Genomic DNA, 23,170 nt, shown 5'->3' with positions numbered 1-23,170 from the left:
TATATAGAAATCATTCGTGCTAGAACCTACAGGATATCCACACACAGAATAGGGTGCGAAATCATCTCCACTTGATCTAGTGCACACTTTAGGGTGCACTACAGTGCTTATGCGCACTACACTCTAGTGCTTGTCCATAGCTATGTTTAATATTGTTATTATCTCGCGCGTAAATTCCTGCCTCAGGCGCTGAGTGAGAGATAGAGTGAGAGATAGAGTGAGAGATAGAGTGAGAGATAGAGAGGGGGGGGGCACACGTGAGCGCGCGGGCGTGTGCGTGCGTGAGTGCGCTCAGCTCGAGCTTAATATCATTCAACACAAGATCGCTGCGAAAACTAAAAGCAGCCGGAGAGCGAGGCGCGCGTCGGAGTCGGACCGCTTGCACAACTTGCACGCGCTGCGCCATGGAACCCTGCAAAACTTCTCGGCGCGCGGGGATTGCGGTAACGGACTGCTCGAGCATGGTCGATTAGGAAAAAAGAAGAAAAAAAAACAAGCGCGCAGAGGATATTGGTGGTTTGTGAAGATGGACCCGCTGTTCACTTACACCGACTCGCCGGGGAACTGGAGCGCGGAGAATAACGGCACGGACGTGTACTGGAACCAGTTCACGCAGCCTGCGTGGCGCATCGCGCTCTGGGCGCTCGCCTACAGCTTCATCGTGCTGGTGGCGGTGGTGGGCAACGTGACGGTCATGTGGATCATCGTGGCGCACAAGCGGATGCGCACCGTCACCAACTTCTTCCTGGTGAACCTGGCGTTCGCCGAGGCGTCCATGTCCGCCTTTAACACCGTGGTGAACTTCGTGTACGCGGCGCACAACGAGTGGTACTTTGGCTCGGGGTACTGCCGCTTCCACAACTTCTTCCCCATCGCCGCCGTGTTCGCCAGCATCTGCTCCATGACCGCCATCGCCGTGGACAGGTCAGCTCCTTCATCACACTCATCACACTCATCACACTCCTCTCTCTTTATTCATTAGATTTATTTACTCATCACACTCCTCTCTCTTTATTCATTAGATTTATTTACTCATCACACTCCTCTCTCTCTTTATTCATTAGATTTATTTACTCATCACACCCCTCTCTCTTTATTTATTATATTTATTTACTCATCACACTCCTCTCTCTTTATTTATTATATTTATTTACTCATCACACTCTTCTCTTGCTTTATTTATTATATTTATTTACTCATCACACTCCTCTCGGTTTATTTATTATATTTATTTACTCATCACACTCCTCTCTCTTTATTTATTATATTTATTTACTCATCACACTCCTCTCTCTTTATTTATTATATTTATTTACTCATCACACTCCTCTCTCTTTATTTATTATATTTATTTACTCATCACACTCCTATTTCACTTTATTTATTATATTTATTTACTCATCACTCTCCTATTTCACTTTATTTATTATATTTATTTACTCATCACACTCCTCACTTTATTTATTATATTTATTTACTCATCACTCTCCTCTCTCGCTTTATTTATTATATTTATTTACTCATCACACTCCTCTCTCTTTATTTATTATATTTATTTACTCATCACACTCCTCTCTCGCTTTATTTATTATATTTATTTACTCATCACACTCCTCACTTTATTTATTATATTTATTTACTCATCACACTCCTCTCTCGCTTTATTTATTATATTTATTTACTCATCACACTCCTCTCTCGCTTTATTTATTATATTTATTGACTCATCACACCCCTCTCACTTTATTTATTTACTCATCACTCTCCTATCTCACTTTATTTATTATATTTATTTACTCATCACACTCCTCACTCTTTATTTATTATATTTATTTACTCATCACACTCCTCTCTCTTTATTTATTATATTTATTTACTCATCACACTCCTCTCTCTTTATTTATTATATTTATTTACTCATCACACTCCTCTCTCTTTATTCATTATATTTATTTACTCATCACACTCCTCTCTCTTTATTCATTATATTTATTTACTCATCACACTCCTCTCTCTTTATTCATTATATTTATTTACTCATCACACTCCTCTCTCTTTATTCATTATATTTATTTACTCATCACACTCCTCTCTCTTTATTTATTATATTTATTTACTCATCACTCTCCTCTCTCGCTTTATTTATTATATTTATTTACTCATCACACTCCTCTCTTTTTATTTATTATATTTATTTACTCATCACACTCCTCTCTTTTTATTTATTATATTTATTTACTCATCACACTCCTCTCTCGCTTTATTTATTATATTTATTTACTCATCACACTCCTCTCTCTTTATTTATTATATTTATTTACTCATCACACTCCTCTCTCTCTTTATTTATTATATTTATTTACTCATCACACTCCTCTCTCTTTATTTATTATATTTATTTACTATCACACTTTTTTCCGTTTATTTTATTACCACACATTTAATATTTATTTCTCTTTTATCCTACGATAACCTCTCTACTTCTTTGTCTAATTTATTATTTTATTTTAATTCCTTTTATTCATTTTAAGTTACCCTTTTTAGGTTTTCATTATTATTATTATTATTATTATTATTATTACTGCAGGAGAATTCCGAGTGCTGGACTTTAATAAATTGAATGTTCATGTGCACAGCGTTGATGGTGATGATGTCATCCAGCGAAATTTCCGAATGTTCTATAAATCTGACTGCAGTTCTTTCCTGTGACACGTTTGTTATGCTCAGCCGGACAGCTCAATTACAAACCCTAATCAGCCTGGCATTAGAGGTGATACGACGGCACGGCGCGGTTTTAAAGGAGTTTTAAATCTTCTCCGTATCGCTTTCTGTGAAAGTCTGGTTATTCATCAACCTAACCTTCGACCACTTACTTCTGTTCTCTTCTGAAAACTCTTCTGAAAATGGATTATTCATGTTATTATAGAGCCAAAAGGTTAGTGGTCCTCATAAGGATAAAAAATACACCTGTTTCATTATATTATATCACATGTACAGCGAAAGTAACAAGAAGGAAGATCTACAGTGGGCAAAAAGTGCCGCGCTTTCTGAACATGTGTGTGTGTGTGTGTGTGTGTGTGTGTGTGTGTGTGTGTGTGTGTTAGTAAACACTGCTGGACATCTGTAGTGATTCTAATTAAAACGTCATGGGATAGATAACTGAGATGAAAAGATGGAAAAAGAAAGAACGAAGGGTTGGAGGAAACTGAAGAAAGAGCATAGAAGAGAGCTGGAAAGAAAGACCAAAGGAAGTGGTGGCTCAGAGGTGAAGATCGAAAGATTGTGAGCTCAAATCCCAGCACTTCCACCCTGCCGCTGCTGGGCCCCTGAGCGAGGCCCTTAACCCTCCACTGCTCAGCTGTATAAATGAGATATATGTAAGTCGCTCTGGATCAGGGCCGCTGCTAAATGCCATTAATGTAAAATATATATATATAAATATCAATAAGTTTAAAAAGAGAGCGAGAGATTGAAAGGAAAAATATGAACAAAATAAAGAATGCAAGAAAGAAAGAAAATAAAGATTAAAAAAGAAAGAAGGTTAGGGAGATATTAAAAGAAAGAATGAGTTGGGTTGAGTGGGGTTGAGTGGGTTTGAGTGGGGTTGAGTGGGTTTGAGTGGGGTTGAGTTGGTTTTAGTGGGGTTGAGTGGGGTTGAGTGGGTTTGAGTTGGGTTGAGTGGGGTTGAGTTGGGTTGAGTGGGGTTGAGTGCTGTTTGAGTGGGGTTGAGTGGGTTTGAGTTGGGTTGAGTGGGGTTGAGTGGGTTTGAGTTGGGTTGAGTTGGTTTGAGTGGGGTTGAGTGGGTTTGAGTTGGGTTGAGTGGGTTTGAGTGGGGTTGAGTGGGTTTGAGTGGGGTTGAGTTGGGTTTGAATGGGGTTGAGTGGGTTTGAGTGCTGTTTGAGTGGGGTTGAGTGCTGTTTGAGTGGGTTTGAGTGGGTTTGAGTGCTGTTTGAGTGGGGTTGAGTGGGGTTGAATGGTGTTTAGTGGGGTTGGTTTTCCTTTAAGATATATGACAGAATTTTTAGCAACCTATCAGCGCCTATCTGTAGCAATACCTGGATTATTTGTTGTAGGTAAAAACATGGCTTAATTTTCCAGACACGGAAAGGATGGATTCGGATCAGAATCAGACAGGATATAAACGCAGAACTAACTGTGAAACTTGCATTAGCCCAGTTCTCCATGTAAACCAATCCAACGTGAATATGGCTTTAGTCGAGAACCGCTCCTGAGACTATTGGAGACTTCAAATGAAAAGTTCACGGCGGTCCCAGAGGCATGACTTTGCTTCATCCACTGTAATAATCATAAATGACTACATGTGCTGGTTATTGTAGAATCCGATTACCATTAGCACTAATCGTATTAGTGCTAATCCTGTGCTCGGAACGCCGTGCAGTAAACGTGTGCAAGTCCGTCTGCCCTCCGGAGAACTGACCTGGCCTTTATCCGGGTTCAAAACTCAAACAGATCTCAGGGAGCGAATCAGAACCGGGAGTGGGACAGAGAGTGAATCAGAAACAGGAGTGGAACAGGGAGTGAAACAGAACCGGGAGTGAATCAGAACCGGGAGTGAATCAGAACAGGGAGTGACTCAGAACCGGGAGTGGAACAGTAGTGACACACTGAGCAATGACTTCATCACAGAAAAGTGCAGAAGCGTCATGAGAAGAAGATCCAGAAGTGTGAGGAAGAGGACGTTCTGCTGGCAGGAAGGAGTTTGTTTAAAACTCCACATGAGAGACGCCGTGTCTCGGAGTGCTCATTAATTCACGTCAGCATCGCCTTTAATCCCGCGTCTCCTGTTTTCAGTGGTGCGGGCGCAGCCGAGAAGAATTGGGCTGAAACGTCGTGACTCTATATTAGGACATGCGTGAAAGCAGTGTTTATACGACTGCACGGTGTTGAGCTCGGGATATTACACTGGAATCTGGAGGAACTTCTGACTGGGACAAGTCCAAGCTGCTCATGTTATGGGGGAAAAAAATCCATTCCTGTGAAGGAGTGTGTGTTCAGTTCAGTATTATTTTACATTATCCTAAATAACGCTATTCACTGCAATTAGTTATCGTTAACAAACCATGACAAGTCACGTTAACAGCATAACTCACACCTGGGTTAATTCACGCTTGTGTAATTATAAATGAAATAATGACAGCTGGGTTCACTGATGTTTATACCACATCGCTGCGGTATACTCCGTTCTCACAGCCCATCAAATCACAGGTTCATACTGATGCACTCGTTCGAATACCTTATCGTTTCCATAGTAACATACTCTTAGTAAAATAACAGAAAGAAAGAAAGCGACCAACGAGGATGGCCAAAAGAAAGGGGACGAAGAAAAAAAGTTAGTTGGACAAAAAGGAAGGAAAACAAGAATATAAAAAGGGGCAAAGAACAAACATAAGAAAAAGAGAAAAGTAAAAAAAAAAAAGAATAAAAGTTTAAAACAGGAAAGAAGGAAAAAATAAATAACTTGTTTTGCAGATAAAGAACTTCACAGTTATTTCACAGAGAGAGAAAGAAAGGATGGGAGAAGAAAAAAAGTCAGTTATAAGGAAGGAAGGAAAGAATATAAAAAAAAAGGACAAAGAAGGGGCATAAGAAAAGGGAGAAACTAAAAATAGAAATAAAGCAATAAAGAAGTTGTTTTGCAGATTAAGAACTGCTGTTATTGTGCAGAAAGAAGGAACGAAAAATAGAAAGCGCGAATGAAAGAGGACACTATAACACTAGCAGAGCCTTTAACCCTCGGGTAGGTTTTCTCCGAGTTGTAAAGCACCGCCGCATTTCTCTCCAGATATCTCCTGGTCCCCCGAGGGCCATCGAAAACAATCGAACAGCTCTTGGAACATTTCAAAACAAAGCGAGGTCTCCGCGAACTTTTTAACAAACCTGCCACACACACTTCCCGAGGAAGAGCTGGTGCCGGCTGAGACCGGAGTTTCACACCTCCACATGAGCTTCAGCTCGAGGTGACGGCTTCACGCCTCTGTCTGCCCAAGAGGACCAGTTACTGCGGCGTGTACACCAGCTTTCATTAGAGTCAAGTCCGTTATTCGGCTCATTATCTACAGCACATTCAGTGACACGTTCGTCCCTTTCTATACGGCGGATATGCAAACATTTACATGACCCCCCATTCCAAAAAATAATGCAATCAAGATAAATCACGCTGAAGCCATGGTCTGTAAAGAGCTTCCTAAGCACGTGCGAGATCTCATTGTGGGAAGGTATGATGGGAATACGGGTACAAAGCCATTTCCGCCAGGGAACACTGTGAAGGCCATTATCAACAAGTGGAGAAAATGGAGCGACATCAGAGCGACATTACGGAGAACAGGATGTCCCTCGAAAATTGACAGAAGGACAAGTAGAAAAAACTTATCAGGGAGACTGCTAAGAGACCTCGAGTAACGTTAAAGGAGCTGCAGGAATATCTGGTCAGTCCCTGCACGTGACGACAATCTTTCGTATTCTTCACTTACGGCAGCCTGTTCCTCATGAAAAATAAATACATAAACATTACCCGAATCACCCTAATCACAATGTTGCGACATGTGTTATGGTCTGATTAGACCAGGGGTGTCCAATGTTATCCGCAAAGGGCCGGTGTGGGCGCAGGTTGTCATTCCAAACAAGCAGGAGCCACACCTGATCTGACCTGATTCCACCCGTTTAATCAGTTGAACTTGGCTTTCAATAGACTCAGGTCTGGCTTGGTTAGAATGAAAACCTGCACCCACACCCGCCCTTTCTGGAGAAGATTGGACACCCCTGATTTAGACCAAGGTAGAACTTTTCGGGCATAATCCTAAAAGCTCCTCACCTGAAGAACACCATACTCACGGTGAAGCATGGTGGAGGCAGCATCACGCTCTGAAGCTGCTTCTCTAGAGGGAATCATGGAAATCCATTTTGGCACAAATCCTGCAGGCCTCTGTTTCACCTCGTCCACAAAGGGACGGCCTCGATGTTTCGGAAGCTCTTAATCTTTATCGAGAACCTGTGGTGCGACTCGAAGAGGGCTGTGCACAGGAGATCCCCTCGCATCATCGATCTATCTGATAGATCTGGAGCATTTCTGCAAGGGAGAAGCGCCAAAATCAAGTAGAGTCGTACCCAAAAAGGGGTGTGTAGACTTTTCTCTTTCTCTCTCTCTCTCTTTTTTTTTTTTTTTTTTTACATGTACATGTACGTTTACATTTTGGATCCGAGAGAAAACGAATCAACAACTTCTGACCGATCAGAATCCAGAATTCTACAGCGCACTGGAAGAACAGCTTAATGTCTGCATTTGTTGTTCATTTTTGCTCATTTATAGTATACGGTGTCATTTTTAGTCTTTTTTTATTTTTATTTTTTAATGTCTCCAAACTTTCCAAAATGATCTGTTGCTTCGACTCTATATTGTTTTCCCTTTCGGTTATTCTTTCCACCTCGCTCTGAAAATCTGCCCTCCGTTCACCTGTGTATGTGTGTGTGAGCGTGTGTGTGTGTGGTTATGAGAAAGAGATATTGGTTGTGCGTTCATGGGATTCAAATTTAGACTAGCTGATGTCTCGAAGTAGCTAAAGGGGAAATGGTCCTAGAGCGCCTCGGCCTGAATCTCAAGACGTAAACCAATCATCTCCGGGATGAAGGTGCATCTATTTATTATTCCGTCCAGTTTCCGTAGCTGGGTCACCTAGCACCTGCAACTTATCTAAACTAAAGTCCATTTCCTTGTGCTAGGATGAGAAATAATGCGAGACTTGGATCTTATCCTGTCCTACAGTACCAACCTTCTTACTCTTCACTGTGTAAACTCTGATGGCTTTGGAGAAGACGTCTGCGCCTTCTTGAGAACCTCATCGACCCCAGGCTTCCTTCAGAACTCATTTCAAGACGTGTTTTTTATACTCCCGTTTTCGCTCCCGGAATATGCACTGTTTACATACGCGCGTATCTTTGATGTACGAAAGACACAGAAGCCTCAAAGCGTCTTGTTGATATCTCGAAGTGAAGACAGACAGTTTGTCTGCTTTAAACGCCAAACCAGAGCTCTGGCTTTTGTATGCTTATACAGTCTGGCGACAGGAAGTGAGGGGGTCTGGTGCATTCAATGCTCTTGGACAGGCAGGAAATCCAAAACCTGGATCAATACAACTTTGTCCAAGAAGCTTTACGCCACTCCCCTTACCTGAATCCGATCCCTTCAGGAAGGATGACGGTTTTTAAGCTCTGTGACGTCCTTTAGATATTAGTGTTTAGATGACGGGTTGGAGTAGCGTCCGAAACCCCAAAACTCTGCTTGAGACACTCAATAAACAATAAGACTTGCAATTTGCGTGATGCAAAACCGGTGGCTTTCCATCCTTAATGTTGATTGTGTATATCTGCGGGTGTTGTGCGGTGTACGCATCTCTTCTTTCGCCCTGATACATTCAGATACGCATCACTGCAGATTAGCACACTTGTCCTGGTCCTTTGTACGCTCGCGCTTGTTTTCGCCGCAGCCCGAGACGATCCTGACGACGTGTTGGCAGCCGCGGCGCGTTCGCGAAGGAAAAAAAAAAAACCCCCGTGTGACGCTGTTGACGCGCGCTTTCTAATTAAAGCTGTAAAGCCTGAGATGGGATGGCAGCGCACACAAATCATCTTAATGTATGCCTCGTTGTGTTTCAAAAGTGCTGCAGTTTATTCCATTCTGCCCCTGCTTTGTGAAAAGCCCGGCTCACTTTCCACACATCGATGCGAGCACATCAAGGCTTTTTCATGCTCGCAAAGGGAAAAGGGGGGGGGGGGGGGTGAAGATTACCCTGCACAAACCATTTTAAAAGGCGCCTAATTAGCCGTTCATTGCTGTGCAAAACTGCTATAAGTGATCGTTCGTGGCACGGAACAGGAGGGTTTGTTTCCTGCAAATAAACGCGCATAAATTATTTCAGGGGCATTTAAGGTAATCAGTGCGAGACAAGTTATGCATTATTCATGAGAAATAAAGCTATAAATTAAACAAAAATAATTTTAAAAAATCCAAACGTTATGCTACGTATTAAGCGTTCAAAACGCCTAATTAAGCTTTCTTTGTATTTGAAGATAATTGAAGCTCTTTGTGTTCTTCGGTTCAAGCGAAGCATCAAACGATCTCATAAACTTTTCCTCGGAAAACGTTTCCCCTCCAGCAAGCTTCTACATCCGCTACTTTACTGTCTTGTATGGGTTTTTTGCGCGTGTTATTTTCTGTAGAGACGCACACGGTCGCAGTGTAATAATAGGCCGCTCGCAATGACTAAAATGAGAGGAAATGAATTGAAAGCACTGTGAGACGGTTCGGAGGGTCAGACCGAGAGCGAGCGCGGCTCTACGTTTCAGAGGGCCGCGTCCGGTTTAATCTGATGGAATAAGACGCACCGCGGCGGCGGTTAAAGCCGTAGCACGAACGCGACTGAAAGCCGTGGACTTTTTGCAGCGTATACACTCGAAGACACTTAACACGTCGGTCATCTTTTCGTGTTAATCATACACTCGCACACTCGCGCTGAGAGAAATCTCAGAAATAAGGGCACCGTGCTGTACTTTTCCTTGGCGTCCGAGTGGTTCCATCAAGGGTACGTCTGTGGTAACCAGGGACATGCATCATCATCATCATCATCATGACGATGCAGTTTCCTTCTCCAGTCCACATCGGGCCAGAACTGGAAAACAAATCTCTGAGGTGAAGTCTGAATACAAGGAAATGTCACCGTAACTTTTAGACCCAGTGTCTCCTTCACACGTTCAGTGCGAGGTCGTGTACGTACCGCTGATCTAAAAGCTCATTAAAGGTAGAAAATGTGTCTGCTTGATGGTAAGGAGGAAAAGTACACCTTGGTATCTTTATATCTGAGAGTGTGTGCGTGGTCTCGTTGCACTGGCGTACAGGTTGTAGAGCAGTGAGGTGTTGTAGCATGAAAGGTTCTTGTTCGACCTTTACATAATGAGATCCAAGTGGTTAAATGTGAAGTGGTCTATCATTCAAAGTGTATTAGATCAATAGAATAAAAAGGCCACATTTAATCCGTTTCCTTTACACTCTATAACTCCTCAAATGCCACAAGAAGCGACGGAGAGGGTGTTGTATTTCTTTCATATTGGTCAGAAGGTGTTGATGAATTTCCTACAACAGCAGCTTCAAATCAATGCGCTCGTTCGAATACGTTCTCGTTCCTATCGTAACAACTTACACGGGGACTTGCATGTATTATTTAACATGTATGGAAGGAGTCTCCAGTATCGGTAGTTCGTATCAGTCAGTTTACGCTTCGCAATTTCTCAGTAACATGACAAGCGGCTTTTTTTGTTTCTTTTCGTTTAACTTAAACAACAGAAACGAACGTCTTTTGCGGACAGTCAACAACACTAAATGTAGCTGTAATGTGTGTAAATAAAGTGTATGATGTTTCGTTCTTTCATTGTAGAAAAGAAAAAAGTGTTTTATTCCTTACTTATGCGTTAGTATGGTAGAACCTAGTTCCTCGCTTCACAGTAAACATCAGAAACGCTTGATATTGATGTGTAATAGGTGATCATACTGTGAGAGTCAGTGCTAGATGTGGATTTATCTCAGATGAGGCAAAAACATTGAGTTGCACAAATTGATACATTATGTTAGCAGATACAGTCATGGACGTATCATCCTGCGTCGAAATAACATGAAGGTAAACCCAAAATCTAACTCCAACATTACTGGCGTACTTCAGTAAAAAAAATATTACAAACTTTTTGTACTCAATCCATTGTAAAAACATCTTACTTTTTCCTCTAATAAAACCTTATGTTTAAGGATTAAACATTTTTTAAACTTAAAAAACTTTTGATTTGAAAAGGATTAAACTTTTGTGAATAATAATATTTTATCTTAGACATAATGGGCAAAGCTATTTATTAGTCAATATTGTGAAATAAATTCAAGCAGATTTTACAGAAAGGTTTTTGCTCATTCATTTTTGCTCCTTTTTCTACAGGGTGCCAATAATTCCTGCATATTATAGAGGCGATATTCTTTTTTAAAAACAAACAAAAAACGTTTTTTTGATTGATTTTTTTTTTTTTTTTTAACAAGAAGTTGCAGCAATGCTACAAAAATCTGTATAGGCATTTCTGACATCACAAGAGACATATTTGCATATTATTTGCATACCTTTCTCTCATTGGCCACACGATTGCAATCAACCGGCATACAGAGCAAGCTTGACACTGCTTTGTAGTGACTCAATATTCACTATATATCTATATATATATATCCCCCCCCTCCCCCCCAAGCTGTAAGTATGGGCTGAAAGAATATATGTGGTGGAAATTAGGTTCCTCTGTATGGTTGCTGGGCTTACTATCACAAATATAGTGACAAGTTCATTAGTCACGAAAAGCCACAAAGCCGGAGGTTTGGACACTTTATAAGGATGCCCCCTGGTCAGGTACTGCTAAAGCTCTATCAGGTGCATCCCACTAGATGGTTGGTAGATCCAGGACATGCTGACTAGATTATATCTCACAGGTGGCTTGTGAAGTAGCTTCATTCTGTGGTCAGGGACAGAGAAGTCTGAGCTAACCTTCTCATCCTGCTGCCACCGTGACCTCCATGAAGAAACGCAGAAGGAAATCTATATTTGTACGATCATAATTTTTGTTTTATTTGGAGCCATTTTGAGAGGGGATTTAATGGTTCCAAGCTATCTCCAACTGAATCTGTGAGCCTGTGCTTTTTTGTGGTTCTTTGCAGGTACATGGCCATCATCCACCCACTGAAGCAGCGGCTCTCGTCCACGCAGACCAAAGTGATCATCGGAGTGATCTGGGTGCTCGCTTTCCTCCTCGCATTCCCGCAGTACTACTACTCCAATGTGGACCAGCTGCCCGGGCGCGTTGTCTGTTACATCGACTGGCCAGAAGTGGACACCATAGTGGACTTCAAGAAAATGTAAGAGTGATGCTGCTGTAAATCTGTGATGATGATGATGATGATGATGATGGAAGGTGGTGGTCTTAGGGAAGGATAGTTTGATTGGACTGGAGTGTGCAATCTTCACTGACTGTTAATTATGGTGGGAAAAAAAACCCCATTGTTGTCAGTTTGGTCCCAATCAGGGACATGTTGGACTCTGATTATCTGACTGTGAGCAATATGTATTTAACGTCTTACATTTTAAGGCAACAGAGGCGGTGAAGGTACCTTGAGTAAAGACGTCTTTACTCAAGTAAAAGTGGTAAAACTCATCTAATTAGCAAAGTAGAAACTCTTAAATTTAGTGTATGAGTGTTAAAGAAATATTCACAAAAGAAAAAGACATTGCCTCAGTTTCGAATCATATTAGGTCTCATTCTCGCTGTCACATCTGTTGACATTGAGATCTATTACAAATCTAAGGACATTTATGAATATATTTATGAATTACTGCATTTATAAATTACTAGTTACCCCGTTAGAGCACACCGTTACAGCTCGAGGGTTTGGATTGCATCTGTTCATTTCTGAAGGGCAGGAGGGCAGGATCCAAGCAGACAGCTCCGGAGGGGTTGGACTTGAGGTGGATTGTACAAAGTAAATGTGTGAATAATGATGTGCAAATGTCATAAAAATGGTCCGAGAGTGTCAGAGCGAGGGGGTCTTGAGAGGTCTGGTTCCAGTCAGAATCTGAATCAAGTGTTAAATTTTGCTCGGATTCGGAGTCGGCAAACTAAACACTAAAAGGGGTAAAGTACCCTAAGTGGTTGGGCCCTCAGAGGGCCTATGTAGAACCCTTCAGTAGATAGCTTTTCTCACTGGGTTCCAAGGAACTAAGCGAGAACCATTAACCATCTCAAGAACCCCTTGAGGAATTTGTGTTGCAGTTTACTCATTAAAGGTACTAATGGGATGTGTGCATCATTTAGTTATAATTTCGCCAGGTAATCAGATACCTAACCTCAGCAGCGTCCGGTGAGAATGCTCTTACAGCGTCAGGTGGAATTTACCTTTTTATCCAGCACCAAATTTTTTGGTCGTCTGTCTAACTACATTTCTTTCATCTTTATTAAAAGGTGAATTCACTTAGCCAGGTACTCACCCAAAGTACTAGTCTAGACTCTGGGGAGCACACTGTAACAGATGCTCCTCTGTTTCTTCTTTAGTCCACCTGGCTGCATTCGGGTTCAGCCGAAGGCGCAACTTAATTTCATGGCTGTTCGCTTTGATCTGAACAGAACAAACAGCACCAGAGTGCGGCGGAATCAAAAGGAGGAAGAAGCCGCCTGTTCTCGAGAGTGGTCGTGGGACACATGGTTCACGAAATGACACGCAAATCAAATAACATTCTTACGCCGAGAAAGCTGCCTTGGGTTAGAAAAAATAAAAAAAAAACCCACCCAGTGCACTTTCAAAGACCCGCACCAACAGCCAGTGTTTAGAACTTATAGAAAGTTGTGTGGAAGGCATGTGTAGAATGATAGAGGTTGTATTGGTATGGGCAGTCTGAGGTTTTGTCTTGGGTTGATGTTAGATGAGGTAATTTCCTTTTGTTCTCCAGCCCCCACCACATCTGCATGGTAACCAAGACCTAGCTGTTTTGAAAATGCTTTTGTGCAGATGGAAAGAAAGTTTAGGATACCGCACGCTGAGACTCTCGACTGAATTTCCGATTGCCAGCTGAGCCATCTACCATCCCCATGGGCATTCTTGGCCATGTTCTCATTGGGACAAAAGTACAGTAGAATCTCTTCCTCACCATTGTTATGCATCATGTAGATCCATGTTGAGCTCTGAATAGTTTTCCTCGCTCTAAGTGCTGAGGCCTCCGACAAGGCAGTCTAACTGGTGGTTCAGGAAGATGCTCCGGCAGACCTGATGAAGGGATTTCATTAGCATTTATATAGTCGCACTTTCTTTTCACATCCTCCTTGTCATGTACTATTCTTCCAATCCAATAAGCAGGGGTGCCTAGCTCGAGTGCTGGAGGGCCAGAGGTTCTGCACAGTCTGGTGATTTTCCTGATCGAATTAGAATTAGGTGTCTTTGAGCAAGGAGATCACCAAACTGTGCTTGTGTCTGGTCCTTCAGGAATCGAGTTAGACCACCTCTGGTAATAGATGTATTTCTGCTGCTGTAGTTTTTATACCCTCATAACACCTTCTTTTCTCTCGTCACCACAATCTTTTTCTGTCTTATTCATGTGATCTCTCACACTCTCGGTCCTCTGCCTCTTTTCCACACCCACTGAAATAGAGCTGCCAGGCTTGCTCTCGTTATTCCTGCAGGAGAATTTCAATACAAAGCCCTCTGTATCTGCAGCATGAAGAATTATATTCAGTCTCCTCAGTTCTAATTGCAGTGTGAGATGTGCCTTGAGCCACGGCAAAGCAATGGCTCGCTCTCGCTCTCGCTCTCGCTCTCTCTCTCCCTCGGTGTATAAACGGCGGAATTGAAGCAGCATTTCAGAGAGGCTTTTCCGCTCTCGGGCAGAAAGAACAAAGAATCGATGCTGCTTTTAAACACACCTACCCAGACCAACACCATTCAGACGCCACCTCTGAATCCGCTCGCCTTCTTGAAACCAGCACACAATGAGTGCTTAACAATCCAGATCATTGTCTTGCGCTTGGTACTGTGCCATGTGCACAATCAGCCACACCGTGCGAATTACCCTGATCATGTCCGAGCGGCTGAGGCGCCTATTATTTTTATAATGAAAGCATAATGTCTACCACATCTGGGGTCACTGGGGATGGAAAGTGGAGGTGGGATGAAATGTGCGAAACCTGCGCTAGCATAATGAGAGTGTGTGATTAGAGATCGCATGGGCTATTTGATTTTCCAGTTGGTGGGTCGTATATGATTGACAGGGTCTAAAAGAATAGTGGCCTTCCTGTTACGAAAGCTTCCCAAAATCCGTGAGGTTAAAAGTGTGCTCGCTCATCTATCCGCACCTTCAACATCGTCCGAAGGGAAAGCACATAACACGCTGTGCACACAAGAACACTGTGTACTGCCTGACATACACTTACACCACACAGTTCTGCAAATAACACAGTGCGCCATGGGTATCCTCTGTTTGAATTTCCTAAGTGCACTAGCCTTTCTAACATTATTACTACTTGACCGAGTCTCAAAAAGAGTTCTGCAGCAGTCTTAGCTTTTGCTCTGCCAGTTTAAATCTCATTTGTAGTGAAGACGGCGATTACAATGCAGTAACACATTGGCACTATGAGGACGTTCCTCTACAAAAGCATGCGTCGGAGAAGGAAGGTGTAAGCCTCACGATCCGAAAGGAGAAGGAACGCATTGATCGGTTGAGTGATGATTCATAGCATGTGTAGATAGCCATTGCAACATTACAAGGCAGCTGTATAGTCTCAAGGAGAACAACGCATGTCCGATTCTTAGGGTTGGTTAAGAACAAGGCCATCCCATCGAGAGAGTGGGACCAATTATGCTTCCTGTGGCATTACTGAGATTCAAAATTTGTAATTGCCACCAGAGCAAACCATTGGCCCAGGGGTATTCACAAAGCTGCAATGTTTCATGTTGAGCTACAGTAATTTTTTGAGTTTGGTCTGCTAAAATACTTGCCGGTTCCTCATCTGGAACACGGCCAGCCGGTTGACAACCCCTGCCTCAGACAGTTGCAGCACTCATGAGTCATCTGACCACCATTCTGAACCCTTTATTTGAATCCTGCATTGTGTCCTAGGGACCAGTGAGTGTAGGGAACAGCGAGCGGGGTGTCATTTTGGACGCAGTGCAGCATTGTTGGAGCCTGTGAGGCGATGCCAGTCTGCTAACATTATGCCTGGTGTCAGTTTACTCTCACTGTTCCATTCATGTGCAAGAGAGAGAGAGAGAGAGAGAGAGAGAGACAGGCTGACTGCATAGTCCACACACAAACACGCTTAAATATAGACACAGACACTCAGAGCTGAAATTCCACACACCCGCACGCCACAGCTCAACAGTATGATCCACACGGTTATACGTGTGACCATGCTGAGCATGACACTGCTTCATCATGTGCTTATGTTACAGGCAGACATTTCGGTTCATCTGCAACACACGTGCCAACACGTCCATCTCAGAGATGTCTTTCGCCCGGACTAGCTGTAACTTCTTGAGTCTTTCCATTCTCATTTACTGTGCCTTATGTCTTCTTTTTATACCCTTTGTCTTCGAGCAGGAGTGAGGGATTGCTTACAAATCGAGCTCCCTCTTCCTGCTGCATTACTGTGGTCTCGCTTGTCTCAGTGCTGATTTTCGCAAATCGCTGTAATCACCCCTCCGGGGGACTCCCGGCAGACTGGGACACACAGAGGCAGTGACACACACCTGCCTGATTTTGACCATAGCACATCCATTTTCATGCAATCCTGCGAATGTGGAATAGAGTACAGGGTAACGTTTGGCACTTTACATCTATATCTACTGACTTTTGCTGTGATAATACATAATAAGATACAGTACCTTGCCTTGTGGTAGATTTTGGCAGAATTAATCTATAGCTTAATCTATAGAGCACCAAATTCTCATCTTGGGAAGATAATCTTCAGATAGGAGTTCATATAAAGGTACACCTGAATTCAGTAAATTGCGTAGGGGTTTAGATTTAGATGGTGGGCTTAGTGGTTAGCACTGTTGCCTTGCGCGTCTGGGGTTGGGAGCTTGAATTCTGCTTCCGTCCTGTGTACGCGGAGTTTGCATGTTCTCCCCGTGCTCTGTGGGTTTCCTCCGGGTGCTCCGGTTTCCTCTCCCAGTCAGAAGACCTGAGTTATCGGCTGATTGGCATTTCCAAACTGTCCGTATTGTTTGAACGTGTCTGCAATTGTGCCCTGCAATGGGTTGGCACCCCGTCCAGTGTGTCACCCGCCTTGAACCCTGCGTTCCCTGGGATAGGCTCCAGACGCGCCCGCAACCCTGTGTAAGACAAGCAGTATGGATAGATGGATGTAGCTTTTATATACCGGATGAGCAAACCAGAGTCAAGACACCATGAGGAAGAAGCCTTGACAGGAACCAGACTCAATAATGCGATTTATCAATCATAACTCTTTCGCAAATTGTATACTATAAAGTCAAACAATACTAAGAGTGATTAAAGGATTTTCAGTATGAGCAGTTTGTGAATACGAGTCCTGGCATGAACAGGAGGACAGTCTTTGTGATTGCAGCAGCGGTTCTTGGGTACAAATCTACAGTATCCCAGGGAGATTTCCACTAAAGCAAGGGTGAGACTTTGGTTTTGGGGAAGCGCATATCTTTAGGATGTCCATGTGGGACCATTCACAGCAGGAGAAGTGCAAGTCAGTCGCAAGTGCAGAAGCTCCAAGCAGGGGTAGAGCATCAGGGTGAATCGGGCAGGTCTAGAGGGTGATCAGGATCAGGCACCAGCATCACATCAGGCTATCTAAATAATTATATAGTGGATTCTTGCCCTTGATGGATGGGGTTGAGATCAGCTGACAAGATGTTCATAGCAAAAGTCTGTAACTCTAGACCTATAAAGCCACATGTACGTATACCTAAGTCAGTGTATACGTATAATGTCCAAACCTTGCTGTCAAACCCATTCCACATCAGTGCACATATTTGATCAAACCCTGAAAACCATTTTTTCTGCTTCCTTCCATATGAATCCAGGGCCGCATTACCTCCAGTGCACGGCTCATCAATTCTCTCTTGTGCCTTGTCACAGTGAAAGCTGACTTTATTTATTTAAGCCGTCACTATGCAGAACAATGGTTGTTTTTGGGTTTTGTGACTGCTTTTACAAAACCGTTGCGCCTGGTGAACTCGTTCGTCATTTGCCCAGGGAGATGGGAATGAAACAATGTGTTCTGCAGATGCCCTGGATATTATTCTCCTGCCATATAAGATGGAATGGTGGGAAAGGTATCGGTGTCAAAAAGCTTGGATGTCATTAGTAGTGCTGGAGTGGTACTGTTTATTCCCCAGCTCTAACATACCAGACTCATTAACAAGCCATTCACGAAGTGCAAATGAACATTGCGGCTTCTCTTAACTGGAAGCATTGTAGGTCCAGTGCAAAGCTAAAGAAGCACTCCTTTAAAATGGTGTGACAGAATGCTTTCTCAAAATCTGGTCCTGCGCTAGTGACCTGGATATCGTTTTATTCCAGTCTGAGTCCAAACATCTGGGTAATTAATAAAAGACTTCTTGAGAATTCCTCATTGAAATCTGTACAACTATTCTGGAATGATCGAGTTTTTTCCAAGTAGGGACGAGGCGTGACTTCACCCAGACGCTATCACATCGTTCTCCTAACACACACACACACACACACACACACACACACACTTTCTTCATTATTGTCTGATATTAGGCCTCATTTATCAAGCTGGGTATGAACGAATTTATCTGTAAATCACTTTTAGTGACTCGCATTAGTGAGCAACGGCTTAATAATACACCGTTTTTTAATAACCGCTGAAATTAAAAGCGGTTCTTTGTAGCGATCTCAGACGTCCGGTCCCGACTCCGTAACCCTGAAACTTGTTTGCGTTCATTTAATCAGTGACAGAAAAGCTTACTCGGCAGATCACGTTCCAGCTTGAGGTCTCGCTTTTTAAACCTGAATTATGTTGGAATAATAACTCCTGCCCGGTGGCTCTATCAAGCCGAGTGTTTAGACTACAGAACCCAGGCGGTGGAAACGAAGACAGGAAATTTGATGTCCTTTCCACCGCCGCCGTCTTCATCAGGACGTTTCTTTGGAGGGGACGGTCGCGGCGTAACTCAAGGAGCCCGTCTCGGAAATGACTTCTGCTGCTGTTTCTGCTGCTCACCTAAGGCGATGAATGGAGTCTTTGTCCGGACATATGGCGTTCTAATTTCCTCGGCACATAATCACAGACAAGAGGAAAGACATCAATTAGCCTTGATTACATAACTCCATTCTTTGAAAGGTTGGCCAGAGATATGGGGTGGAGAAAGAAATGCGGTTTGTCTCTGGTGTCGTTTTGACTGGCCAGTCTGTCTGCTCCATGATAAATCTATCATAGTGTTTGTGTGTGTGTGTGTGTGTGTGTGTGTGTGTGTGTGTGTGTGTAGTCAGAGCCTGGCCATGGATGATGGCTTAATGTTTTAGTCATTTTTTTTTGTAAATCAGCAGCTTGTGGTCAAACTCCACAGGCAATCTCTTTCTCGCGCGTTCTCCCTCTGATTGTGGTTAATTGGTGGAGAAATGGACTGGAAGGTCTCAGCTGTGTAGAGCCCAGTCGGGGCGAATGGATTAATTCTGTCCTCCTGCGGAGCTCTTCTGTGTTGAACCAATTGCATGCGGTTTTTCTCTCCCTCTCTCTTTTACAGTTATATAGACGAGCGCACGCTCTGGATTGCCCGGGCACCACCTGTGCCACCGCCGAACCTGGATTAGCCGAGTATTTATGGAAGAACTTTCCCCGCGTCGGAAAACCTGAAGTTCCAGCTTTAGATCTGACTGTGACACTGGAGACTCCTTCCACACATGCTAAATAAACATCTCAAAGAAAACGTCACCATATTAGCGATTAGTGCTTTGACTATTACAGTACAGAGCGAGAGAGAGAGAGAGAGAGAGAGAGAGAGAGATGGCTGAACTTGTTGTCGCCTTTCTCCGTTCTCTCTACAGTTACTATGTGTGTGTGGCGGTGCTGATCTACTTCCTGCCCCTGGTGGTGATGGGTTGTGCTTACCTGGTGGTGGGGCTGAACCTGTGGGCCAGCGAGATTCCCGGAGACTCCTCGGGCCGCTACCACGAGCAACTCAACGCCAAACGCAAGGTTCTCCTGCACACACATACACACGGTGTTAGACAAGAGCGCACGAGGTTTCCATCTAAACTCAAAAGTTGTCCAAATTGTTTTGTTTTTTTTAAATATCCGAGCAACATGATGCAATAAACTCTTACAGGAAGACAGGAACACTCACTGGAAATTGATTTCTTTTACACTTTAATCGCATGTTTTGTTTTCTTTATCCGTAGGCCAACTTTTATTTATTTTTTTCTCCCCCTCGGCTGAACGCAAAGCTTTTTTTTTTTTTCCCCCGGATTTCTGATGTTTCCGTTCAGACTTTGAAATTCAGAGTTTGAATAAAAACAGGATGATGAAAACTCCCCCGCTCGCAACAGCCAGGTTTGGGAGATAATGAGGGTCAGGAAGGACGGCAGTCGTGAAATATTCTATATGAGATTCCCGTTCGACCATAACTTCATTTCAATCTCAAACTCACACGCACACACACACACACACCTAGTGGAGCCCTCAGGAGCCCCTGCTCATTTTTCTTCCTCTCCCATTCTTGACTTTCTTTGACACCCTCACTTATTCTTCTCAGATATATAGCACTACTTACTCCCCCTCCCCCCTCCCCCCTCAATCACCCTGACTATTTGACTCTCTTTCTTGCACACCCGTGAATGTGTGTGTGTGTGTGTGTGTGTGTGTAGGTGGTGAAGATGATGATCGTGGTCGTGTGTACCTTCGCCGTCTGCTGGCTGCCCTACCATGTCTACTTTCTCCTGCATCAGTTCTTCCCTTTGCTCTTCGAGAAGCCCTTCATCCAGCAGGTCTACTTGGCTATCATGTGGCTCGCCATGAGCTCCACCATGTACAACCCCATCATCTACTGCTGCCTGAATGACAGGTATAAAAACATCTACACTCTGAATAAATGTTTAGCCGTGGGTTCTGTGGATAATTAAGCGTTATTTTCTTCCTAAAGGGCAGTTTTCACCGTGTTTTCAGGTTTCGTAATTGCTAGTATGTGAAATGATTAGAGTTCAAGCGTAATAACTGGCGTTAAACGATGCTTGTTTAGGTCTGTTTCTCAGAGCAGAGCGAGAAGCAGTTTGTCTCACATGCACTTCCGTCTGACTCATTGCGATTTTTATTTGTGAAATAACAGCTACGGTGCAGTGTGCATGCTGAAGAGGAGCACAAGGAAGAACGTGTGGAAAAAATGATGAATGTTTCTGAAAGCTATTTGAGCTCTCTCGCTCTCTTTCTCATCCTCTTTCGCTCTCTCGACTCTTCATGTAGGGTTTAGCATTCATACTCATCAAGCTCTGGGGTTGTTTTTTTTTCCTGCACACTCTAGCACTCTGTATGCCTCTCTGTCACACTTTTTTCCTCGCCTCCACAACCCACCAGGCACTATCTATCTCCTTAGACCGTGTTATGTGTGTGTGTGTGTGTGTGTGTGTGTGTGTGTGTGTGTGTGTTTGGCAGATTCCGTGCTGGCTTCAAGCAGGCATTCCGTTGGTGTCCGTGCATCCACTCTGACTCCTACGAAGGCCTGGAGCTCAAGTCCACGCGCTACCTGCAGACGCAAACAAGCGTGTACAAGACGAGCCGGGCGGAGCCCACTGTGCTGGTTGTCAACAGTCCGTCGCTAGAGCTGGCGTCCAACGGCTCGTCATCTCGCAGCATGTCCAAGACAGTGTCGGAGACGTCCAGCTTCTACTGCGGCCATAACCTGCCCGCCTAAGAGGTCTTACGATCAGCAGAGGAACGTCATGAGTCCACAAAAAACAAAAAAAACCAACGATGGATCTATTTACCTCTGCGCAAACGCCATCTCTGTATCATTTTCTGTATCATTTTCTGTATAATCATTGTGACGGACCATTTCGAGCGGTCGTGGTGGGCGTAGACGTCTGAGGAACATGCCAGAGAACCAGAAAGTTTCCCTTCAGCTTCATTTCCACATAGCAGATCCTACGTGGAACGTGCAGTTAAAAAACTCGAGTCCTCTAGGATAAGGAAGTGTTCACCTCCATAACAAATGAATGAATGAATGAATGAATGAATGAATCATATCAGTTTTATCTATTACGAACCTCTCTGAGTGAGTATCATGGGCACCATGAATCAGGAACGTGCCGAAGAATCAGAAGTTTATGAAAATGCTCCTACTTATCAAATGGATCCATTCACCTGTGCAATTTCAGAGTATTTCATCCGGTGTTATCGGTAGCTCAGAGGTTAAAGGTTAAAGCTGAGCTTCGTCAAACTGCCACCGTGATGGGGTCATGATCAAGCGCTTGAACCCATCAGCTGATTACAATATCGGCCAGATGAATAAATGTAAATACTCTGTCTGTTTAATCTCTCACACTAGGTAGCGTTGGTGTAGATGGCGAAGGAACGTGCTAAAGAACCTGAAATCCTAAATGTATCAACCAGTTGACTTTTGGAGAGACAGACGTTTTTTCCCCCCCATACCCAAAACTGATGGGTGCAATCATCTGCATATGACAGTATAATCTCTGTAACACAGCGCTGTATGGAAATGTTTTGTGTTTGTGTAAGTGCCTCATAACTGCATTCACAGTATCTATAATCTGGTGTAGGTAGACTATATGCTTTTTTTCTTCTTCTATTCTTCTATACGTTATTCAGGCCACACTTTTGACCTAAGTTCAGCTCATGACTGACCACACGAGTCCCTTGACGGACGTGACCAGAGACCCCGATGGAATGAGACGGTGACGGTGACGGTAACGCTGTCGCCGAAGCTTTGCAGACAGATGTGGTCTGGAGTACGAGAGCTGGCTATAGTGTATTATCGTTTACATTTGACTAGCATGTAATATCGTGGATTATGTATCGTATACTGTACAATGCCTAAACAGACAGCCTCTCCTCTCTGTCAATATGTCTGTGCGAATGTGTTTTTGTTGTTGTTGTTGTTTTTTATCAGAGTTTGGCAACCTTAAAGTAACGTGAGTCTCGATTTCTGAGCGGCTTGGTTTGAAAGTAAGTATAATTCTGTCCAATTTGTAGGGACTAAGCGATTTTCCAGAAAATGATGATGATGTACAATCCATGACCAGCAGTCTAACTCGAAGGACCTTGGAGGAAAATGGCTTCTGGGGGTTGAATGCATGTCATGGGTAAATGTAAACGCCTTGAATATAGTATCAAAACTGCCTCTTGGTATGGACACAATGGAGAACAGAGATAGAAAGAATATACACTGGCATTTATTTATATCTGTGCCCGGAAATCTAAATCAGTCATGATGGCCGGTGTTGCACTGCCAAAATGTAACCGAGGGTTTCTCTGGTTCAGAAACGCTAGTATCTGTGACCCCCTGTGGCTTTGGCTTTGCTTTAATTTTTTGTGAATTTGTCACTTCATTCCAGGAAAAAAATCCTCAAAATCTTTGTCTCTATCT

General features: G+C 43.3%; 1 protein-coding gene across 1 annotated transcript; it reads left to right on the top strand.

Annotated features, from left to right (window-relative positions):
* The first annotated feature begins 243 nt into the window (after window positions 1-243).
* tacr1a (tachykinin receptor 1a) lies at window positions 244-22,726 on the top strand. The gene is made up of 5 exons (XM_053610136.1): window positions 244-924; window positions 11,750-11,947; window positions 19,620-19,770; window positions 20,439-20,635; window positions 21,220-22,726. The coding sequence occupies exons 1-5, from the start codon at window positions 527-529 to the stop codon at window positions 21,476-21,478; spliced, it is 1,203 nt and encodes a 400-aa protein (XP_053466111.1). The 5' UTR covers window positions 244-526; the 3' UTR covers window positions 21,479-22,726.
* Window positions 22,727-23,170: the final 444 nt, after the last annotated feature.

This window comes from Ictalurus furcatus, chromosome 22, assembly GCF_023375685.1.
Source record: "Ictalurus furcatus strain D&B chromosome 22, Billie_1.0, whole genome shotgun sequence".
Classification (NCBI taxonomy): Eukaryota; Metazoa; Chordata; class Actinopteri; order Siluriformes; family Ictaluridae; genus Ictalurus; species Ictalurus furcatus.
This window is presented reverse-complemented; position numbering and strand designations above follow the sequence as displayed.

What these genes read in the sequence shown, in the direction of transcription:
- tacr1a (XM_053610136.1), top strand. Translation starts at nt 527, where the DNA reads ATGGACCCGCTGTTCACTTACACCGACTCGCCGGGGAACTGGAGCGCG. An exon ending in ACCGCCATCGCCGTGGACAG is followed by an intron (nt 925 to 11,749) that starts GTCAGCTCCTTC and finishes GGTTCTTTGCAG; the next exon opens with GTACATGGCCATCATCCACC. An exon ending in AACTCAACGCCAAACGCAAG is followed by an intron (nt 19,771 to 20,438) that starts GTTCTCCTGCAC and finishes GTGTGTGTGTAG; the next exon opens with GTGGTGAAGATGATGATCGT.